This window comes from Rhinolophus hipposideros (assembly GCF_964194185.1).
Source record: "Rhinolophus hipposideros genome assembly, chromosome: 7".
Classification (NCBI taxonomy): Eukaryota; Metazoa; Chordata; class Mammalia; order Chiroptera; family Rhinolophidae; genus Rhinolophus; species Rhinolophus hipposideros.
The window spans coordinates 76,533,576-76,554,209 of NC_138053.1; the positions used below are offsets into that span (position 1 = coordinate 76,533,576).

The window sequence follows — 20,634 nt, forward strand, 5'->3', positions numbered from 1 at the left end:
CCTTAAATCTAGCTTAAAGCAAAAACAAAAAACATCAACAACAAAAAAACACTGGAACACAGCAAAAAACTGATGTGCAACTTAAAACAATTTCAGTGTGAATTTAAGGTGCTTTAAATAGAAAGGGCTCCTACACTAAGAATATCCATTTAAGACTATGACAAACTACTATGACAAAATGTGTAATCCAGTAATTTTTTAAGCTTGATTGAAATTACTATGTAAAGATAACCTAGGGCAGGGCGGCCGGATGGCTCAGTTGGTTAGAGTGCGAGCTCTGAAAAACAGGGTTGCTGGTTCGATACCCACATGGGCCAATGAGCTGCGCCCTCCACAACTAGACTGACAACGAGCTGCTGCTGAGCTTCTGGAGAGGAGGTCGGATCGCTCAGCTGGTAAGAGCGCCAGCTCTCAACAAGAAGGCTGCTGGTTCAATTCCTGCATGGGATGGTGCGCTGTGCCCCCCACAACCAAAGACTGAAAACGGCAACTGGACTTGGAAGTGAGCTGCGCCTTCCACAACTACATTGAAGGACAATGAGTTGGAGCTGGTGGGCCCTGGAGAAACACACTGTTCCCCAATAATAATAACAAAAAAAGATAACATAGGGCAAAAAGTAATTTGTCTTCCATTTGCAACACTAGGAAAATATAAATTTCTTTCCATAAAGATTATTTTTGATATGGCTTCAATGACTGGATAACAAGTAATTTGGTGACAGCCATATTTATTGTACTTCTAAAGTCAGAAACACCACTACTAAACCGGCTAAACTGTCAAAATTACAAAATGGACTGTATATTAGATAATATCATATCAATGCTAAAATTCCTGAATTTGATTATTATATTACGGTTTTATGAGAGTCCTTACTTATCCTTGCAAAATATATGCTGAAGAATTCTGATCAGAGGTAAACAATCATGGTATCTGAAACTTACTATCAAATGATTCAGAAACAAAGTGTATGTATGAAGAGCAAGAGATAAAGCAAATGAGGCAAAATGTAATAAGGCAAAATGTAGGTGAAGAGTATAAAGAAGTTCATTGTACCACTCGTGCAGTATTTCTGTTAAGTGTAAAATTTAAAAGAAAGGTTTAAAAAAGCAGATATAATAAAAAAGCACAACCACCTGAGGCCATTTAGAATACCAGCAAAGAGCTCGAAGTATTTCAAAAATTCGAGTCTCAATTTACTACTATACATTTTAAGTGATCTTGACGATTACATATAGCATATTTTAGAAAAAGTTACACAAAAAATAGCCAAAATAGAAATCTTAAAGGATAATGGGCTTTGGTTATCTAATAAATTACCTTCTGTGGACTACGGTCTCTCCCGAACATGTCAGATAGGCATATACTACATCAGTACTAGCTGCCAATCCTTAGAAATACTAATATCTTTATTACACATTTAGTCCTCACATCAATATGTTGAGGTGTCGGTAGTTGATATTACCTCTAATTTACAGATGAAGGAACTGAGCTCAGGTTATATTATTTACTATCTGTGGACTAAAATCCACCCTTTTTAACAGATTATACTCTTAACCCCAGTTAACTCTCTTGATATTACATGCTGCTGGTTCTTAGGGATAAGAGTCAAAATGGACTAAAACAAATCAATCATCCCTACTTAGAACATGATTCTGAGTACATACTCTGCCAACATAAATCAGAAGTTTGTTTCATATTGACAACACTGTGAATATAAGGGTATTTTGCAGTTATGACAACTTAAGAGATAAACTAAAACTTGGACTCTTAACAGTAAAAAATCAATTACCTAACAAGCATAAAGAACTACTTATTCTCTAAGCATAATGTCATCAAATGACAACAAATGTGGCTCTTTTAGTAAATTCTGCTTACTGAAACATACTTACCTGAACTGGATGAATAAGACCTTGGTTTAGAGTCAATGCAATGACATTTAGGGCAAAGTGGCGCACACTTGACTGGGTGTGAAAAAACGCCTCAAGCACCTGTTTGAGGTAAAGCTGCATGATGGAACTACTCATCCCTGAGGAAACATCACCCATTTCTTTTAAATCTTCCTGTTTTGCAACTTTCTTCCCTACAAAAGTAAACATTAAGAACATGTATATTAAACTTTACTTAAATACGTCAAATTAGGCCACAACCAAAAGCACAAAATGTTATAGCTAGTGCTCTGACTCAATTTGGGCTTTTAGTTTTTTATGTTTTGATTTCTCTTGTAGCCTTTGAGAACCTGATGAGAACTATAACCCCTCTCCTTCCTCAAAATGGTAATGTCTGTTCATATATTGTATTTTACAAACTATTTTAGGGAGTTTATGAAAGCCCTTGAGCCTAGCTATGGACTTAAGAACTCCTTCTGAACTGAATTCCTTCATCTAACAGATAATGAAATTTAGGTATCTGGATTAAAAATGAGTCAGAGTATCTTAACTGCAGTCACACTATGAAATGGAAAAAAAAAATTTTTTACTTACAGTCTCTATCTGCCTGCTGCATACGTGTATCCTCTTCTTGTAGGTAGGTCTGGAGGTTTTTTAACACTTGTATTTTTAAATTTACTGAGGAGTTCTTATCAGATAAAATATTATTATACAGATTTTTCACCTCTTGCTCAAACATCAGACTTGGATGCTGAATAAAGGCAAATCCTAAAGAAAAGAAAAAAAAATCTCTTGATATATATTAAAATAAATATAACATTTAATGAAAATATTGATAAATTATATAAAGAGCTCCTTATTTCAAATATTAAAACTTAAAATGACTAGAAGAATATGCTTGTGGCCTTACCTAGAGAAGCATTAGAGCAGGTACTTCTTTCCCCATGAATTAAAAACAAGAAATTGCATTTCAAAGGAGAATTTCACACAAGAGGAAACCTTGAGGAGGGAGCAGGGCCTAGTGGCTAGGGGAGTGGATTAGGAGTCAGGAGTCTTGGGTTCTATTTCTGGCTCCACCACTGACTTGTAGTGTGACCTTGGGTGAGTCACATAATCTCTCTGTGCCTCAATTCTCCATCTGTAAAATGGGGACAATAATATTTACCACCCACCTACCTCAAAGGGATGTTTTCAGGACTTAAGAGGTAATGTCTGCAAACATTTTTAGATCCCTAGCAAAAGGTACTACATTGGCATTATTTAAAAAAAAAAAAAAGGAAATATATTCATTTGATGAAACAGGATAATTCTAAAATAAACTAAAGCTAAAAATCTTCCATTTATTCCTCATATGGCATTATAATGAAGCCACAAAGCTGAATTTTATAACCACAACTTAATAAGCAGCAAAATACTATTATTTATGTTTATTTGTATAAGATGCTTATTTATGTGAGATAAAATGAAGATCCCTGATGACAGCAGGTATTATTGATGCCAAATAACGAACTAAACTCAAAGCATAGAGTGATCAGATAACTAGCCCAAGGTCACACAGGATAACTATGGCCCAGGCAAGATGTCTTTTATTAACTAGTTTAAAGCACTATTTTCTGGATAGTACTACTTCTTTAAATTTACATAGAGTTGACCCTTGAACAACACGGGTTTGAACTGTGGGGACCACTTACACATGAATTTCTTTCCTTTTTCTTTTTTTAATGCATTTTTTCCCAATACATATACAGCTGGCCTTTTGTATCCCGGGGTTTCGCAACCTCTAATTCAATGAACCACAGATCGAAAACACTATTTTCAATGCACAGTTGGGAATCCATTGATGTGGAGGGTCGACTATGCACTGTTCTACGCCATTTCATATAAGGGACTTAAGCATCTGTGGATTTTGTATCTGTGAGGGCTCCTGGAACCCAAGCCCCATGGATACCGAGGGACAACTAAGTTTTTCGGTGAGTCAAAAGTTGTAAGTGGATTTTCTTCTGTGTGGGGGTCAGTGCCACCAACCTGTGTTGTTCAAGGGTCAACTGTATGTTTTCTCTGAATTAGATGTACCATTGTTAGTTTTGCCACTTTAAATAGCTCATGTCCAAACTGAACATTCATTCAAAGGCACACATTTGGCAAAGTAATACTGAACCAATATAACTCCCTAGTAAGTGATATCTGAATTTTCACTATATTTTGCTATATGTAATTTTCAGAAAGGGATGGAGGAGGAAAAGATAACAAAATTTAAACTTATTTAAAGAAATCAGTAAACATTTAAATGAGGTTTGGGTAACTCAGAATCTTTTATTACTCATTTTAGTTCAAAAGACTAATAGAAACGATTGTCCATGCATATTAAATTATAAACCTTGTTAATCCTACCAAAATAAAGTTTCAAAATAAGCTATTAACCTTATTGAGTAGCTTTATGTGTATTTGCACAAAAGCAAAACAAAAAAACACAAAAACCTGGACAGTGCTCTTCTTGTATATTTTTTTAAAGTACATTCAGTTCAGGTATTTTAACGCTAATCCTTCTCATATTTCTCCATATTCCATTATCTTCCAGATAAGCCACAAACCCTAACCTTCTGCCAAGGCACACATTTACTACATCAATGCTCCTGGAAAAATAAGGGCCAGGCATACATCCAAATTGTTCCTTCTGGGTTGGTTACCATGTGCTTCTACATTAATAAAGGTCTGTGAAGACTATCCACTGTCTTAACTATAAGTGGCAGATATATATAATGACAAAGCTTTGCAAAGAAAAAGAACAATTTAAACATATGCAATAGCACAAAATTCTTCTTTCTAAATCATTTTTCTTTATCATAGTGCTTTAATAAATGTTCTTATGAAACCCTATGAAGTCGGGTAGGAGATAGTATTGTTATCTCTATTTTACTAACAAGGAAACTGATGAACAGAGAAGTCATGTGACTTGCTCAAGGTCACCCAGGAAGTCACTGGCCGAGCCAGGAATGGAACCCAGGTATTTTAACCCCCAGTCCTATATTTTATACAACAGATCCTAAAGCGAATAGAAACATACTTAAATAAATCAATAGTTTATACTCATAATATTTTAACATTTGTTCAACCTCTCAACCAACTAAAAACTATAAAGAAATGTAGACTGAACTTACCTAGACCAATGATGGCTTTTGTTTGTACTTCTTCATCTGAATGTTTTGTAAAATACATTAATAGTTCAAGTACCTTATCCTTTATGTTAACCTAAGGGGGGAAAAATCCATATTATAAAGAAGAGTAACTTAGATCAGTTTTCAACTATAAAGGAAAAAAATACCTAAAAGCAAACAATGAGAATTTCCACATGTGAACTTTACTAAAGAATAAATCACCAGTAAGTTTATAAATCCATATATTTTAGAATCATGGCAAAATAAAGGTCTGTGACAAAGAAGCTCAAGCCAGAATGTAAATAATGTATTGCTCCCTCATTGAGAAAAGTGAAAAAATATAGCATTGCTGACCTAAACAGTGTGTTTACTATTACAAAACTGACATAAGTTGTGCGCACTAATCTTATTATAGACCAGTGACAAACAGTTCACAGATCAGAAGCCAGTCTGAGAACCATGTTTTGAGTAGCACTGTCTCAGAATTCTCATCAAATCAGACTACTGTAGTGCAGCTTTCATCCTGGATCATTACATTCACTTTTAGTTCTAAGGGTCACACATGCTAAGTAATTAATAGTAGGATCTTTACCTTACTATTGCCTTTAAAATCTTCCAGATCAAAATCAAAATGCCGACATAGTGCTCCAACAGTGAAAAGGGATCTCAGAAGTGCTGGTTTGTTTGTTAAAAGTGAAGTGTTATTTGGATCCTCTTGGTGCTGACTTTTTAATTTTGAAATGGCACCTAATAAAGTAAAAATATTTATGAAAAACTTTTTATCCTTGAATTATAATGTTCAATAATAACTGATAATGAAGTATAATTGAGTTTTTCTAGTGGTTCTTAAGTATTAAATGTCTAGAATTATAAGACACTCCTTAAAGCCTAAAAGAATTAATGTAAAAAACATTTGAATTTTATTTTACATACGGGAAGAAACCTTACCAACATTTACTTATGAGGAGATTTCTGAAGTAATCATATTGGGTTACTAAGAGAATACAAAAGATACTAGAAAATACGGCTTCTGAGTGGACCACAGAGGACAATCACACCTCTTACAATTACCTAGACGCTAGTATCAGATGTGTTAAAAGAATTGGACACACTGCAGGATCGAGCAGAATAACATTAAAGCCCAGGCACTGAACTTACCATAGTATCTATTGAAACAGGCCCATACAAATTTAAAATTTTGTGTCACTTTATTTACAACTGCCCCAAGACAGCTCACGCAATGTTGCACTACCTAAAAGATACAAAAAAATGTTACTGTTTAGATGAAAGTTAAAGACGGGCTAACAACATGTGGTTAAGATATCGTTTGTGATTTACATACTAATCAATACAGAGATGGTAAACTGAGAGCTTACAGTCATGCCGTATTTGATGATCAGTTTCATCAGATCTTCTTCAATAGTGGCAAGGAAAGTTTCACTTGGATGCTCCATCAGTGGTACCACCAGCTCTAGGATCTTGGCAACATTGCAGATAACCATGAAATCATTTTGTGTCTGTAAGGGTAAAATGAATGCTTTATGAGTATCAAAATCGCAAAAGAAACTACATACAATTTTATGTATTTGGGGTTGAAGTATTATGTATATAAAATTTAAGTAACAAAAACTATCGGAAAAATTTTAAGTCATGGAGGAAAGAGCATCAGACTGTCAAGAATCTGGATCCTAGCTATGCCACTAACTTAACCATGTGACCTCTGGGGTCACTTAATCACAATGCTACAGTTCTTTTTTTTTCTGAAATGCAACACAACTCAATTCTCAACAGGGGTATTTAAACATTAACAGAGTATTTTACTAAGATTGGTACAGTTTTTAAGATTAGTACTTTTTGGTTGGGGCATGTTAACCTAGTAGTTCTCAACTGGGGCTGAGTTTGTCCCCCAAAATATGTGGAAATATCTGGAGACATTTTCGTTGTCACAACAGGGATGTAGTGGAGATACTACTGACATCTACTGGATAGATGCCAGCAATGCTGCCAAATGTCCTATAATGCTTAGAACAATTCCCGACGACAAGGATTGAGAAGCTCATTTTTTATTTATACAAATGTATGTGTTTATACAAATTACATAACCCTTTACATGACAGATGAAAATGTCGAATCCCAGAAATAGGTATAAGGCTTCTTTATTTTGAAATTTAAAATATTATATGAAAACTAAAGTTTTAAGAAAGTTTTCAAACTTTGATTAAAAACTAAGCAGGTTCTAAAAAAATAGGTAAAGCAGCTTAAAAAAAAAATCAAAAGATATTAAAGGATTTACAGTAAAAAGTTTCTTTCCCACCACAGTCCTCTAATCACCCAATTCCCATACTCTAAGGCAACCAAAGTTACTATTTTTTTTTTTTTTAAAGAGTAAGGCTGTCAAACAATGTTTTTATAATATTTAGCCAAGCTACCATTCCTTATTTTTAGCAACAGGTTATTGACACTTATTTTGGACTCTTTCAGCTTATTATCTCACTGGGTAAAAACTTTCCCATCCTCACATTTATCTTTCCTTTCAGCGTACCCTCAGGATTAAATAAAAAAATAGGTTAGATGAATACTTCTAAGTAACATAAAAAGCCTTTCGTTCCCTGCCACCTCTTACTCCCACCCCCTTTAAGCAATAGGGGATGAGATAAAGTGGGTTTAAAAATAGAAGATAAATTCATTTGAGAATCACTGCTAAAACTTTACTTTTTAAAACAATGTAGTAACATGTTTTTGAATGTTACTGGCCTGAAATATCAAGTTAAGAGACATATATTAAAATTTAGAGGAAAAATTAAAAGAAATATGGAAATCACAACGGAAAAGAGCAGGAGAATACCAGGAAATATTTGAAATGAATATAAGATGGTTCAATATCTAAAACATTTAGATTACAGAGTACTTTTTTTTTTAAAGGGGCCCACAATTCAAAGGTAAAATGGGCAAATGATATGAATAGTCAAATCACAGGAAATCAAATCCAATGGCTAATATGAAAAAGATACTCAACCTTCTGGAAATCAGGGGAGGGAAATGAAGCAACAATAAGCCATTCCTTTACACTGTAAGACTGGCAAAGAGTGCAAAAATGACAATGTCTGTATTGGTTTCCAAAGAAGCTATAGAAGATGTCCGCCAGCAATCTGGCAAGATCTATCAAAACCCAAAACCAATACCAAAACAAATTTCCTCAACTTAGCAAGTTCATCCCTCACAGTCTATTCCCTCCGCCCAAAGTAAAATCAGTATTTAAAAGCAGTTGACCCTGGAACAACGTGGGGGTTAGGGGTGCTGACACTTGTGCAAAAATCTGCATGTAGCTGTTGGCTCTCCAAAAACTTAAATACAGCTGGTCATTCACATCTGTGAGTTCAACCAACCATGGCTGGAAATGAGAAAACAGTTTTCAATGCATGGTTGGTTGAACACGTGTATGTGAAGCCTACAGATACTAAGGGCCGACTATTTTATTTATTGAAAAAAAATCCGTATAAAAGTGGACCCGTGCAGCTCAAGCCTGTGCTGTTCAAGGGTCAACTGTATTTGAATAGGAATGTTTATTAAGAAATTATTTGTACTGGCTATCAACAGGAATCAATGTAATACCTGCCAAAATAAGAAATGGTTACATAAATCAAAAGACAGACATAAAATAGGTAATATGTAGACATTCAAAAGAATGAATTAGATATATATTACGTGATTTGATATTAGTAACTATTTCTAGCTGAAATGTATGTAATATTACCTGACTTAAAAAAAACACCTGGTCAACGATCTATATATATATACATATATCCATCCACAATTACAGAAACATGGATAAAGTATGTAAGGATACTGAGGTTCCATGTTCTGCGATGAGGAGGAATAAAGATGGGGCAGAATATATTTTTTAAAAAAATTGAAAAAGGTGTCTATTATATATGACGTGGCCTTACAGTAGTCCCCCTTATCTGTGGTTTCTCTTTCCATGGTTTCAGTTACCAGAGGTCAACTTCGATCCAAAAATATTAAATAGAAAAATCCACAATAAACAATTCATAAGTTTTACAAAGTGTGCCATTAAAGTAGCGTGATGAAACCTTGTGCTGTCCTGCTCTATCCTGCTCAGGACGTGAATCATTCCTTTGCCCAGTGTATCCATACTGTGTATGCTACCTGCCCGTTAGTTACTTACTAACCGTCTTGAATCTCCCATGACTGCAGTGCTTGTGCCCAAGTAACCCTTATTTTACTTCATAATGGCCCCAAAGCACAAGAGTAGTGATGCTGGCAATTCAGATATGCAAGGAGAAGTCATAAAGTGCTTCTTTTAAGTAAGAAGATGTGTGTGTATAGAAAAAAGCATAGTATGAATAGAGTTCAGTACTATCTGTGATTTCAAACATCCACCAGGGGTCCTGGAATGTATTCCCTGCAAACAAGGGGACTATTACTTGTATTTATATAAAACTTTATATTTGTGTGTATATGTATATGCATAAAAAAATGTACAAAATGTTTTCAAAGTAACCTTGCTTTCAAAAAATATTGGTTCAAATGAGGACTATTTATACAAATTACATTATAGTCCAGATTGTAGAGGCACACAGACATGGGATTGAATTCCAGCTTCGGGACTACTTAGCTGTATGAGACATTGGGCAAGTTAGTTTTCGTTATCTGTAAAACAGATAATAATGGCAACTACTTCACAAAGCAAATGAGATAAAGTCCTCCAAGTTCTTCACAGTGCTTGGCATTATGCTCAATAAATATAAACTATTATTATTAGCCACAGATTATATATTAATCAATTTATTTCTGGATGCAATACAAGCCCTAAAGATAGAATTAGGGTCTCAGAAATACTATATGCTGTTTTTCTATATTTGTCATCTGGTACTTTCCTCAGTTCCTAGCATTTCTCAGGACATCCTGAGATTTTCATCTAGAACTTTAATTTAGATCACCAAAACAAAATGATCATAGCAGCAAAACAAATTTAGTAGAGAAAATAGTTAAAATTAGCTCCTTAGGAACACTGACAACATAGTAAGTGAAAACCTATTTACATTTTAAAGTTTGTAAAGTATTTTGAAATTTAGTGTTTGTAATAAGTCACTGAACTCACTAGTATGCTGTCATATAAATTGCTGGATTATTTTACTTGAGCTATGTTTTATTTAATTTTCACATTTGATTTTAGGAAAACATACTATGTGTAATAGTAACAGCCTAATATTTCTGACATGATGCTAGATTTTCCATATTATACTGGTGTATTATACAAATAAATAAAATGTTTAAAATAAAATATACTAAAAATGACAAATGAAATTCAGAATCTAAAAGACAGTACATTTCTCAATGACAGGAACTCTACCTCATTCACCTCTGAGGTCTTAACAATAGTCACAATCTACTAACGACATACTGAGGGTTTGGCTTGACGATCTTAAAAAGAAATGGAGCCTGAACTTTATTTTTAATATATCAGGAAAATAATGTTTGTAGATAACTTGCCACAAATATTAGAACATGTACTTAAGTACATGACACAGTTGATCTGTCAGGGAAAATGTGAATGACACAATGTGAATTCTAAATTTAAAATATTTAGTACATGGTTTATATAAAACAGAAAAATAGGACAGCTCTATACTTACACTACATTTAGTGGTAAGATATGGTTGCATCGTCATGGCATGTTTAACCATGAGCTGGGGTCTTATTTTGCTGAATAAGAACAAAGTGGTTATGCAAGCTACCAATCTTCCCGAATTCACACCTTTATTGTCAGAGTCTGGAAAAACAAACAAGAAATAAGACACTAAAATATGACAAGGTAGTGGAAATTATACAGAATATTATTTAAATAATCAATATCCCCTGAATAGATTCAGCACATGCCTCAATATAATAGATTAGTATTTCTTATGATACTACACTTCCTGCATTTCCTTTTTCTTCACTATATAAATTGCATATGTTAACAATAAAGGACAAAGAGGCTGCACTACAGGAGGCAAGTTTTACACTAAGGGGAGTAGACTGACGTTAAAAAGTAGAAAGAAGTTGGGAAGTTTGGGGATAAACAGGGTGTTGGTTTTATCTAAAAATGGATGAAAGTGAACATGGGAAAGAAAGTTAGCAAAGGGGAACAAAACCAATTTAGCTGAGGTGATACTGTGTTTAAAGGTACTAGGGAAAAAGCTGCTGCCGTAGTAGGAGAGTGTTAAAAGATGGAAGAGAGAAACGAAGAAGCTGGGCCAGTGCTATATTAGAAAGGAAAATAAAATGCTGTTCAGCTGAAAGGAAAATGTTCTTGGGTGGCAAATTAGTTTTCAGAGATTAGCAACTTTTTAACATTAAGTAACAACAGTACCACCCTTAAAATCTGGGATAGGGAAAAACAGAACAAAGAGATAAAAAGAAAAAGAGGTACAAATGGAAAGTGAAAAAAACTGCATAAAATATAAAGGGTATCAACATTTCCTCAGGTGCCATAAATATGCCTCTGTAAGAGGCAACTGGTCCCCAATTCTGGAGAATGACTGAGGCGGTCGACTACTGTCTCTCATTAATGTACATCAGGCAATGAAAAGCAATGCTAATCTTGTGTGCTTTAAGCAACAGATATCGATTATGACTTTTATAGTTTTCTATAATAATTTACATTTTGATTAATAATTTCAGACTTGCTACTGGCAAATAACGGGATAGATGATATAGAATATTAAGTATTTAAGGAATGTAATTTAAAAAATATTGACAGCTTTCTAGCTCAAGACTAAGCACATTTTATATAACAATTATAAATGATATTAGGGATGTACCACAAATCTTTTAAGAACATTTTTACAATAAGTAATTACATTTTGAGAGAAAATTTTATAGGATTTAAAACATAGCAAACAGTTTTCGGATGAGTGCAATTAGCTAAGTAAGTACGTATTAACCCCTGGACTTACTTTTATTTCTGTTCAATATGACACCTAAAATTATATGGTACGTGAGAGATACATGGAAGAGATGAGGCCTATGTTTTTATTAGACCGCTCTAAATAATCTTAAACAACCTTAACAATATAATCAAGGCTGCAACATCAAACAAAAAACAGATTTTATTTAAGAGTAGTTCACTGTTAGGCTAAGCAGGGTCTAAAGCAAAAATAACAAATGTGCCAAAGTATCTTACAACGTCTTATAAAACCAACTTAATGACCAATATACAAAATGTCTTACCAGCTAGAGATTCCTCATATTTAAGAATGTGCTCAACTAGGTTATCAACAAGTTGAGTACAAGCTTTCTTCACAGGTTTATATGAGGAATCCTCTTCGGACTTCAACAACTATATACGTGTATATATATAAAAAAAAAAATCCCAGTATAATTATTCATCAGGCAACAATAATAATATTAACACATTATATGTGTCCATAAATAATCAGCTTTTCAATTTGTCATTAACAATTTAATACTGAAAATGCAAATTAAACAAAAATACATAGCAAATGTTTTAAAATAACTTATAAACCAGTAATTTATAAATACTTTGAAACAATTTTATTATAAAGTATTTAAATTGCTGTATATAGCATCTTACGTAGGATATGAGAGAAATAAGGAAGGTGACCTTCTTTTAAGAGCACCACTCAATGCTACCATGTTTCCCCGAAAGTAAGACCTACCCCGAAAATAAGCCCCAGTTAAGATCGTCAGGCAGACAGACGCATTTAGTACGTTATGACGATGTTCCAGAAGATGATGACATGACTGTATTTGAATAAATGTAGATTGTTGTACACAAAAAAATAAGACATCACCTGAAAATACACCCTAATGCGTCTTTTGGAGCAAAAATTAATATAGGACCCCATCTTATTTTCAGAGAAATACAGTAGTTGAATTACTTTAAAGAATGAGAATTTCATTCCTCGTTATACCAAATCCTTTGATGTCTCAAAAAAATGTATTATGGGTTAATTACATCTTTTATATAATTGCAACTATATCTGAATTGCACCTTAAGTTTTGCAATTATAAAATATAAGGCTAGATTTCTTCTGAGTTATGCTTTACCAAATTATTAATAAATGTTAGAAAAGTGTTATGAATAATGAAATAAGGAAAGGAGATCAGTCTATCTACAGCCAAAACCCCTACCTCACCCCCCAAAACAAACCAACCCAATCTTTCATATTAAGAGGTCAATGGTAAAGTCTTCTGAGATACATTGGTTTCGTTAATAAAGATTAGCTAATATAACTCTGGGGATATTAAAAGAGTTGGGATGTGCATTTGATTTCTGTGAAGAGTTCTGATGCAGTCCTAGAACTTTCTGCAAGGAGGGAAGTGTTCTATATCTCTGCTGACCAATATGGTTGCCATGAGCCACATGGAGCTACTTAACACTTGAAATGTGGCTAAGCAATTTAAATAAAACACATGCAGCTAGTACTGGACAATGCACGTTTAAACTTTCACTACAAGATGTATGGATGTTTAAACCAACTAATGGCAATCAGAATAACACAACACATACATTGTCTCCCTCCCTCCAACTCAAAGAAGTAAATCAAAGCAGAAGACTTCAATTTACCCAATTTCAACTCTGAACAGCAAATTCTCTTCCTGTACCATAACTTAATCCCTCAAGCAGCTATTAAAATCACCTGCTGGCCTTGTCTCTTTCAGGCAAGAGTATAAAACAATCTCCTCATCCGTTTTTTTCTTTTTCCTCTCCAAGACATCGAGTATACGTAAAAGTATTAACCATAAATTTTGGTTCATCAGTATTGCCATGTGTCCTTTTATTTACTTAAAATATAATGATACATGGTGAACTCAACTCAAGAACAAGAATATTTCCAATAATTTAGATTTTCTACTAGCTCCTTCCCTTACCCCATCTTCCTGTCTTACTTTCAAGGTAACCATTATGATGAATTCTACCATTTTTTGCTTTAAAGAATTGTCTAAGCTGTAATTGTTTATGGTCTTGCTTGATTTTCATCTTTCTAAAAGGTATCATACTGGATGTAGTCTTCTACATCTTCTTGCCTTTAGTGACTCATTATGCCACTAACTAACCCAAGCTGTTGCATGTAACTGCATTTTATTCATTTCCTCTACTATACAACAGGCCATTGTCTGTCTATACTGCAATTCATTTATGCATTCTTCTGAAGACAGGTTAACTACAATTTCAGTGGTATAACGAGCATTCTTTCATTTGTCTTCTGGTGCACAGATGCAGGATCCTATTGGGTATATACACTGCAGTGGAACTGCTGGGTCATGGGACATACAAATGTTCAACTTTATGAAATAATGCTATTTTGAAAAGTTGGTTGTAGCAGTGTTTAAGATATACTATTTTCTTAATTAGTAGCAGTGTTTAAGATATACTATTTAATCCATCTCTTCTCTCCATCATTTGTTGTTATCTGACTCCTCAATTTTCGCCAAATGGATGTAAAATGTGGTCTTGATTTGTATTTCCCATATTACTAATGAGGTTGAACACTTTATTGGCCATGTGTGCTATTTCTTCTATGAAATGCCTATTTGTAACTTTTAACCTATTTTTGTACTGGGACTCTTGACTTATATTGGTTTGTAGGAGGAGTTCTTTGTATCTTCAAGATGATCCTTTCTCAGTTACATGTGTGTCAAGTATATTTTCTCAGTTTGCGACCTGTGTTTCCACTTTCTTTAAGATATCTTTTGATTCCTAAATGTTCTTCATTTTAAGGCAGTGAAATTTACCAATCTTTTAAGGTTAATGGTTTTTGTCACTTGTTTAAGAAATCCTTCCCTACAGGGGGTGGCTGGTTAGCTCAGTTGGTTGGAGCCTGGTGCTAATAACACCAAGGTTGCCGGTTCAATCTCCGCATGGGCCACGTATGAGCTGCGCCCTCCTTAAAAAAAAAAAAAAAAGAAACAAAAAAGAAATCCTTCCCTACAAAAAAGTGAAAAATATATTCACACATTATTTTGTTTTAAAAGTTTTAAAGATTTCCTTTAATCTATATCGCATTGACTGTTGAAGTAGGAATCAATTTAAAACAAAATTCCTTATGGACAGCCAATTGTCCCAGGCCCATTTACTGAGAATCCTTTCCCCATTAACTGCAGTTCCACTTCTGTTTTATAGTAATTCTATCCTATATACATAGAAAATTATTTTTGGGGCTCTCTATACTGTTCCATTGGTCTATTTAGTACATACAATCTTCTTACTGTATCTTTAAAACTAGGTCCTCATGTGGAAAAACAACAACAACAAAAAAAAACCAAACAAACTAGGTTCTGATATCTGTAAGGCAACTCACATCACTGCTCCTTGCTCCTGCATTTTCAGAAGTGACAATTATTTTCAAATCTTTGGTTTTCTATACATTTTACAATGTATAGAAACATTGTAAATGTTTGGTTTTCTATACATTTTACAATCACCTTGACCTGTTCCATGAATATTTTTTGTTCTTGATTTTGATGAGATCTCTTTTATCATTTTGCCATTTTGCATAATTTTCATTTTCAGTTTTACAGTTTACTCTGTCAGATTTTATTCCTAGTTTATTAGACATTATCATTCAAAGGTATTAAATCTTATATAATAAAATGGCTTTTGTCCTCTGAAATGATTCCTTATTTTCTCCTTTGTTACATCACACACACATGCTTATGTTAAATCAGCTTTTCACTCATGCTATGCATGCGTATGTATATGTACATATGTATGCATATGACTATGTATACATACACACGTCTTTATCCATCTTATTTTTGATGCATTTCAAAGTATGTTGTAGACATCAGTGTACCCCTTTTTTCCTTTCGAGATAAAATTTACATGAAATGCAATGTACAAAGCTTTAGTGTACATTTGCTCAGTTTTGTTAAGTGCATTCACCATTATAACTCAAAACTCCAACCAAGATACAGAACAGTGGTTCTCCACCTCCAGCTTACATTAGCTCATTTGGAGAGAATGTTACAATACAGAATGATGGCCCCACTTTCAGAGTTACTTATTAATTACGTCTGGGGTAAAGACTTAGAACTTAACATTTCTAACAAGTCGCAGGTAATCTCAATTACTATTAGAACCACTGTTAGATTATTACCATTACCCCCAAAGTTCTCTCATGTTCCTTCCAAGTCAATCCCTGGACCCCTGCAACCACTCTTCTAATTTTTTTTCCGTAATATAGATTAGTTTTGCCTCTCCTAGAACTTCATATAAATGGAATCGTACCCTTCTGTGTAAGGCTTCTTTTACTCTACATAACTGTTTTTATTATTTACATTTGTTGCTGTACATATCAATAGTTTTTTCCTGTATAATATAGAATACTATTAAATTGTATGGGCATATCAGTTTTGTTTTTTTTTTTAACCCATTCACACGTTGATGGAGACAAACTGTATCTGATTGTAAACTCAGGAGAAACCAAGCTGCTCCTTAAACACTTTGCCTAGAAATCTCAGCTAAATATGTAATTTCATCGCTTGAAGTTCTGCCTTCCACAGAACACTAGAACAAGAACTCAACTCAGCCAAATTCTTTGCCACTTTATAACAAAGACTGCCCTATTGCCCAATAGCATATTCCTCACTTCCATCTGAGACCTTATAATAATGGCCTTTACTGTCCATATTTCCACCCACATTCTCTATGTGATTATATGTATTCTCCAAGAAGACAGAAGCTTTCTCTACAGCTCTTTTCTTTTCTGAGACCTCACCAGAACTGCTTTACATGTCTCCTCAAAGCACTACCAGCTTATTCTAGCATGTACCTAAGAACTCTTCCAGTCTCTACTGATTACCCAATTCCAAACCTGCTTCTACATTTTTAGGTATTTGTTTCAGCAGCACCCCACTTCTTGGTTATCAATTTTTGTCTTAATCAGCTTGGGCTGCTGTAACAAATACCACAGACTAGGTGGCTTAAAGAACAGAAATGTATTTTTCATAGTTCAGAAGGTTGGGAAGTCCTAGATCAAGGTGCCAGCATAGTTGTTTTCTGATGAAGACCCTGTTCTTAGCTCATGGTTGTCTTCTTACTGTATCCTCACATGGCAGAGAGCAGAGAGATCATTTCTTGTGTCTCCTCTTAGAAGGACATTAATCTGATTCATGAGGGCTCCACCCTCTTGACCTAATTATCCCCTGAAGGTCCATCTCCTAATATCATCCATCACATTGGGAATCAGAAGTCAATATACAAATTTTGGAGAGACACAAATATTTAATCCATAGCATTCTTGGAGGAATCCTCTTGAGGAAGGAGTCCTATACACTAATGAAAATTTATACTATTAACCTTCCCCAAAGGGAACTAAGGCCTTTTACTACATGAACTGTCCACTGGGGAAAAGGCTATTATCAGGCCTTTCAGGGATTACTAGACACTGGCTCTGAACTGAAACTAATTCCAGGAGCTAATTTCACTGTGCCCCACCAATTAGAGCAGGGGCTTATGGAGGTCATGCAATCAATGGATGCATAGATCAGGTCTGTTTCACAGTGAGTCCAGTGAGTGGGTTTCCAAATCCATCCAATGATTATTTTCCCAGTTCCAAATGTATAGTTGGAATAGATGCACCCAGTAGATAAAGAGCCCCACCTTGGTTCTTTGATCTATGGAGTGAGGGCTACTGAGTGGGAAAGGCCAAGTGGAAGCCGTGAGGACTACTTCTACCTAGGAAAATAGTAAATCAAAAGCAATACTGAATTACTGGAGGGATTGCCAAGATTAGTGCCACCATCAAAGACTTGAAGTTTGCAGAGGTGTTGATTCCCATTACACCCTCATTCAACTTGCTGATCTGGCCTGTGCAGAAGACAGATGGATCTTTGCGAACGACAGAGGATTAGCATAAACTTAACCAGGTGGTGATTCCAATTGCAGCTGCTATACCAGATGAGGTATCACTGCTTGAGCAAAAATTAATACATCCCTCTGGTACCTGGTATGCAGCTATTGATCTGGCAGATGCCTTTTTCTCCATCCCTGTCAAAGGCTCAAGAGAAGCAGTTTGCTTTCAGTTGGCAAGGCCAGCAATACATTACACTGCTCTACCTCAGGTGTATATTAATTCTCCAGTCTTGTGTTATAATTTAGTTTGCAGGATCTTGATTACCTTTTCCTTTAACAAGATATCGCACTGGTCTATTGCATGAGTGACATTATGCTGATTGCACCTAGTGAGCAAAAAGTAGCAACTTTTCTAGATGTATTGGGAAGACGTGTGTGTCGGAGGGTAGAAAATAAATCCAACAAAAATTCAGGGGTCTTCTACTCCAGTGAAATTCCTAGGGGCCTAGTGGTTTGGGGCATGTTGAAATATCTCTTTTAAAGTGATGGAACGGGCTGTTGCATCTGGCCTCAAGAGGCATAATGCTTAGTGGGCTTCTTTGGATTTTGCAGACAACAAATTCCACATTTGAGTGTAGTACTCTGGCTCATTTACTGAGTGACCCAAGAAGCTGCCATGTTGAGTAGGGCCCAGAATAGAAGCTGCCAGTGTTGAGTGGGGCCCAGAATAGAAGCTGCCAGTGTTGAGTGGGGCCCAGAATAGAAGCTGCCAGTGTTGAGTGAGGCTCTCAACAAATCCAGGCTGCTGTACTACCTAATCTGCAGCTTGGGCTCTATGATCCAGTAGACCCAATGGTACTTTAATCACTGTTTGGAGACTTTGGCAGGCTCCTGTAAGTGAACTGCAGCATAGGTCCTTAGGTTGTTGGAGCAATGCCCTGCCATCCTCTGAATAACTACTGTCCTTTTTAGAAAAAGCTCTTGGCCTGCTACTGGGCCTTTGGAGATACTGAATGCCCAGCCATGGGACACTACATTACCATGGGACACTACATTACCATGCAACTTGGGTTGCCTATCATGAACTGGGTGTTATCTGACTCACCAAACCATAAAGCTGGGTGTATACAGCAGCACTCCATCATGAAAGGGAAGTGGTATGTCTGTGATTGGGTCAGAGGAGGCTTAAGGACACTAGTAAGTTACATGAAGAAGTGGCCCAAATGCCTGACTCCCACATCTGCTACACTGCCTTCTCTCACTTTATCTTGTACCTACGACCTCGTGGGGAGGTCACTATGATCAGCTGACAAAGGAGGAGAAGACTTGGGCCTGGTTTATAGAGGGGTCTGCACAATATGCAGGCACCACCTGAAATTGGACAGTTGCAACAATAATGCCCTTTCTGGGACATCCCTGAAGGATAGTAGTGAAGGGAAATTCTCCCAATGGGCAAAACTTGGAGCAGTGAGCCTGGGTGTTCACTATGCTTGGAAAAAAAAATGACGAGGCGTGTATATATATATACTGATTCGTGGGCTATGGCCAATGATTTGGATGGATGGTTAGGGACTTAGAAGGAACATGACTGGAAAGTTGGTGACAAGGAAATGTGGGCAAGAGTCATGTGGATGGACATCTCTGAAAGGGCAAAAAATGTGAAGATATTTATTTTCCACCTGAATGTTTATGAAAGGGAAACTTGGCAGAGGAAAATTTTAATAATCAAGTGGATAGAATGACCCATTCTGTAGATACCTTCTCTGAAGATCTAACCCTCTTTTCCCAGCCACTCTGGTCACTGCCCCAATGGACTCATGAACAAACTGTCCATGGTGGCAGGGATGGATTATGCATGGGATCAGCAAACTGGACATCTACTCATCAAGGCCGACCTGGCTACGGCCACTGCTGAGTGCCCAATCTGCCAGCAGTAGAGAACAACACGGGTTCTCTGATACAGAACCATTCCCTGGGTGATGAGCTACCTGGTAAAGGTTGATCACATTAGACAATTTCCATCACAAAATGAGATCATTTTGTTCTTTTTAGAATTGACACTTATTCTGGATAGATTTACCTTCCCTGAAAGCAATGCTTCTGCCAAAACTACCACCTGTATGCATGTGTGTATGTACACACACACAAATAAAATTTAGTCCATAGGTACAATTTGGTGCATGTGTGAATTTGAAGGTATTTCACGTAGTATTTGAACTTTCCCTAGGAAACCACATTCCATGAATTGGTAATCAGTGATCTATAAGAAACCAACCCAACACATAAATAATACAAACGAGAATCTGCTGAAATTGGATGGAATGGAATGTGTGTATATGAGTTAATGTGGAAATAGAAAGTGTGCTAATTATTTTTGACTCAAAAACTTCCAATAATTCCAGCAGTCCATTACCTATATCCTTCCTAGCCTCTTAAAATTTATATGTAACTGCTAAGAGTGGTTATGTCTTTGTCACATGTATTTATATAAATATTTTTGAGCTTTATTTCTTATATTAAACTCTGCTAGTCTAATGACTACATCACAAAGTCATAATGTCACTGGTAAACTAAACTGTTGCCAGAAACTAAAGTAGGAAAGCATAGATAGGATGAAAATAAAATTGAATGGACAACTATAGGACTACAGAGTAAAGGTATAAAGAATATAAAACTACTACTGCTCAGAGATTATAAATCTAGTCATCTCCTTTCTGCTTCTAACTTGCCAATAATACATAGGGATATTATCTTACAATCTTTTCA

General features: G+C 35.4%; 1 protein-coding gene across 3 annotated transcripts in view; it reads right to left on the reverse strand.

Moving 5' to 3' along the window:
* NIPBL (NIPBL cohesin loading factor) overlaps positions 1-20,634 on the reverse strand; it is a 186,638-nt gene that overhangs the window by 10,636 nt on the left and 155,368 nt on the right. For all 3 annotated transcript variants that reach the window (XM_081054409.1, XM_081054410.1, XM_081054411.1), the window contains 8 exons: positions 12,279-12,387; positions 10,700-10,836; positions 6,419-6,559; positions 6,201-6,294; positions 5,635-5,789; positions 5,046-5,136; positions 2,482-2,655; positions 1,891-2,081 (listed from right to left, as the gene is read on the reverse strand). In XM_081054409.1, coding sequence (XP_080910535.1) covers positions 1,891-2,081; positions 2,482-2,655; positions 5,046-5,136; positions 5,635-5,789; positions 6,201-6,294; positions 6,419-6,559; positions 10,700-10,836; positions 12,279-12,387 — 1,092 coding nt within the window. The remainder of the gene's footprint in view (positions 1-1,890; positions 2,082-2,481; positions 2,656-5,045; positions 5,137-5,634; positions 5,790-6,200; positions 6,295-6,418; positions 6,560-10,699; positions 10,837-12,278; positions 12,388-20,634) is intronic.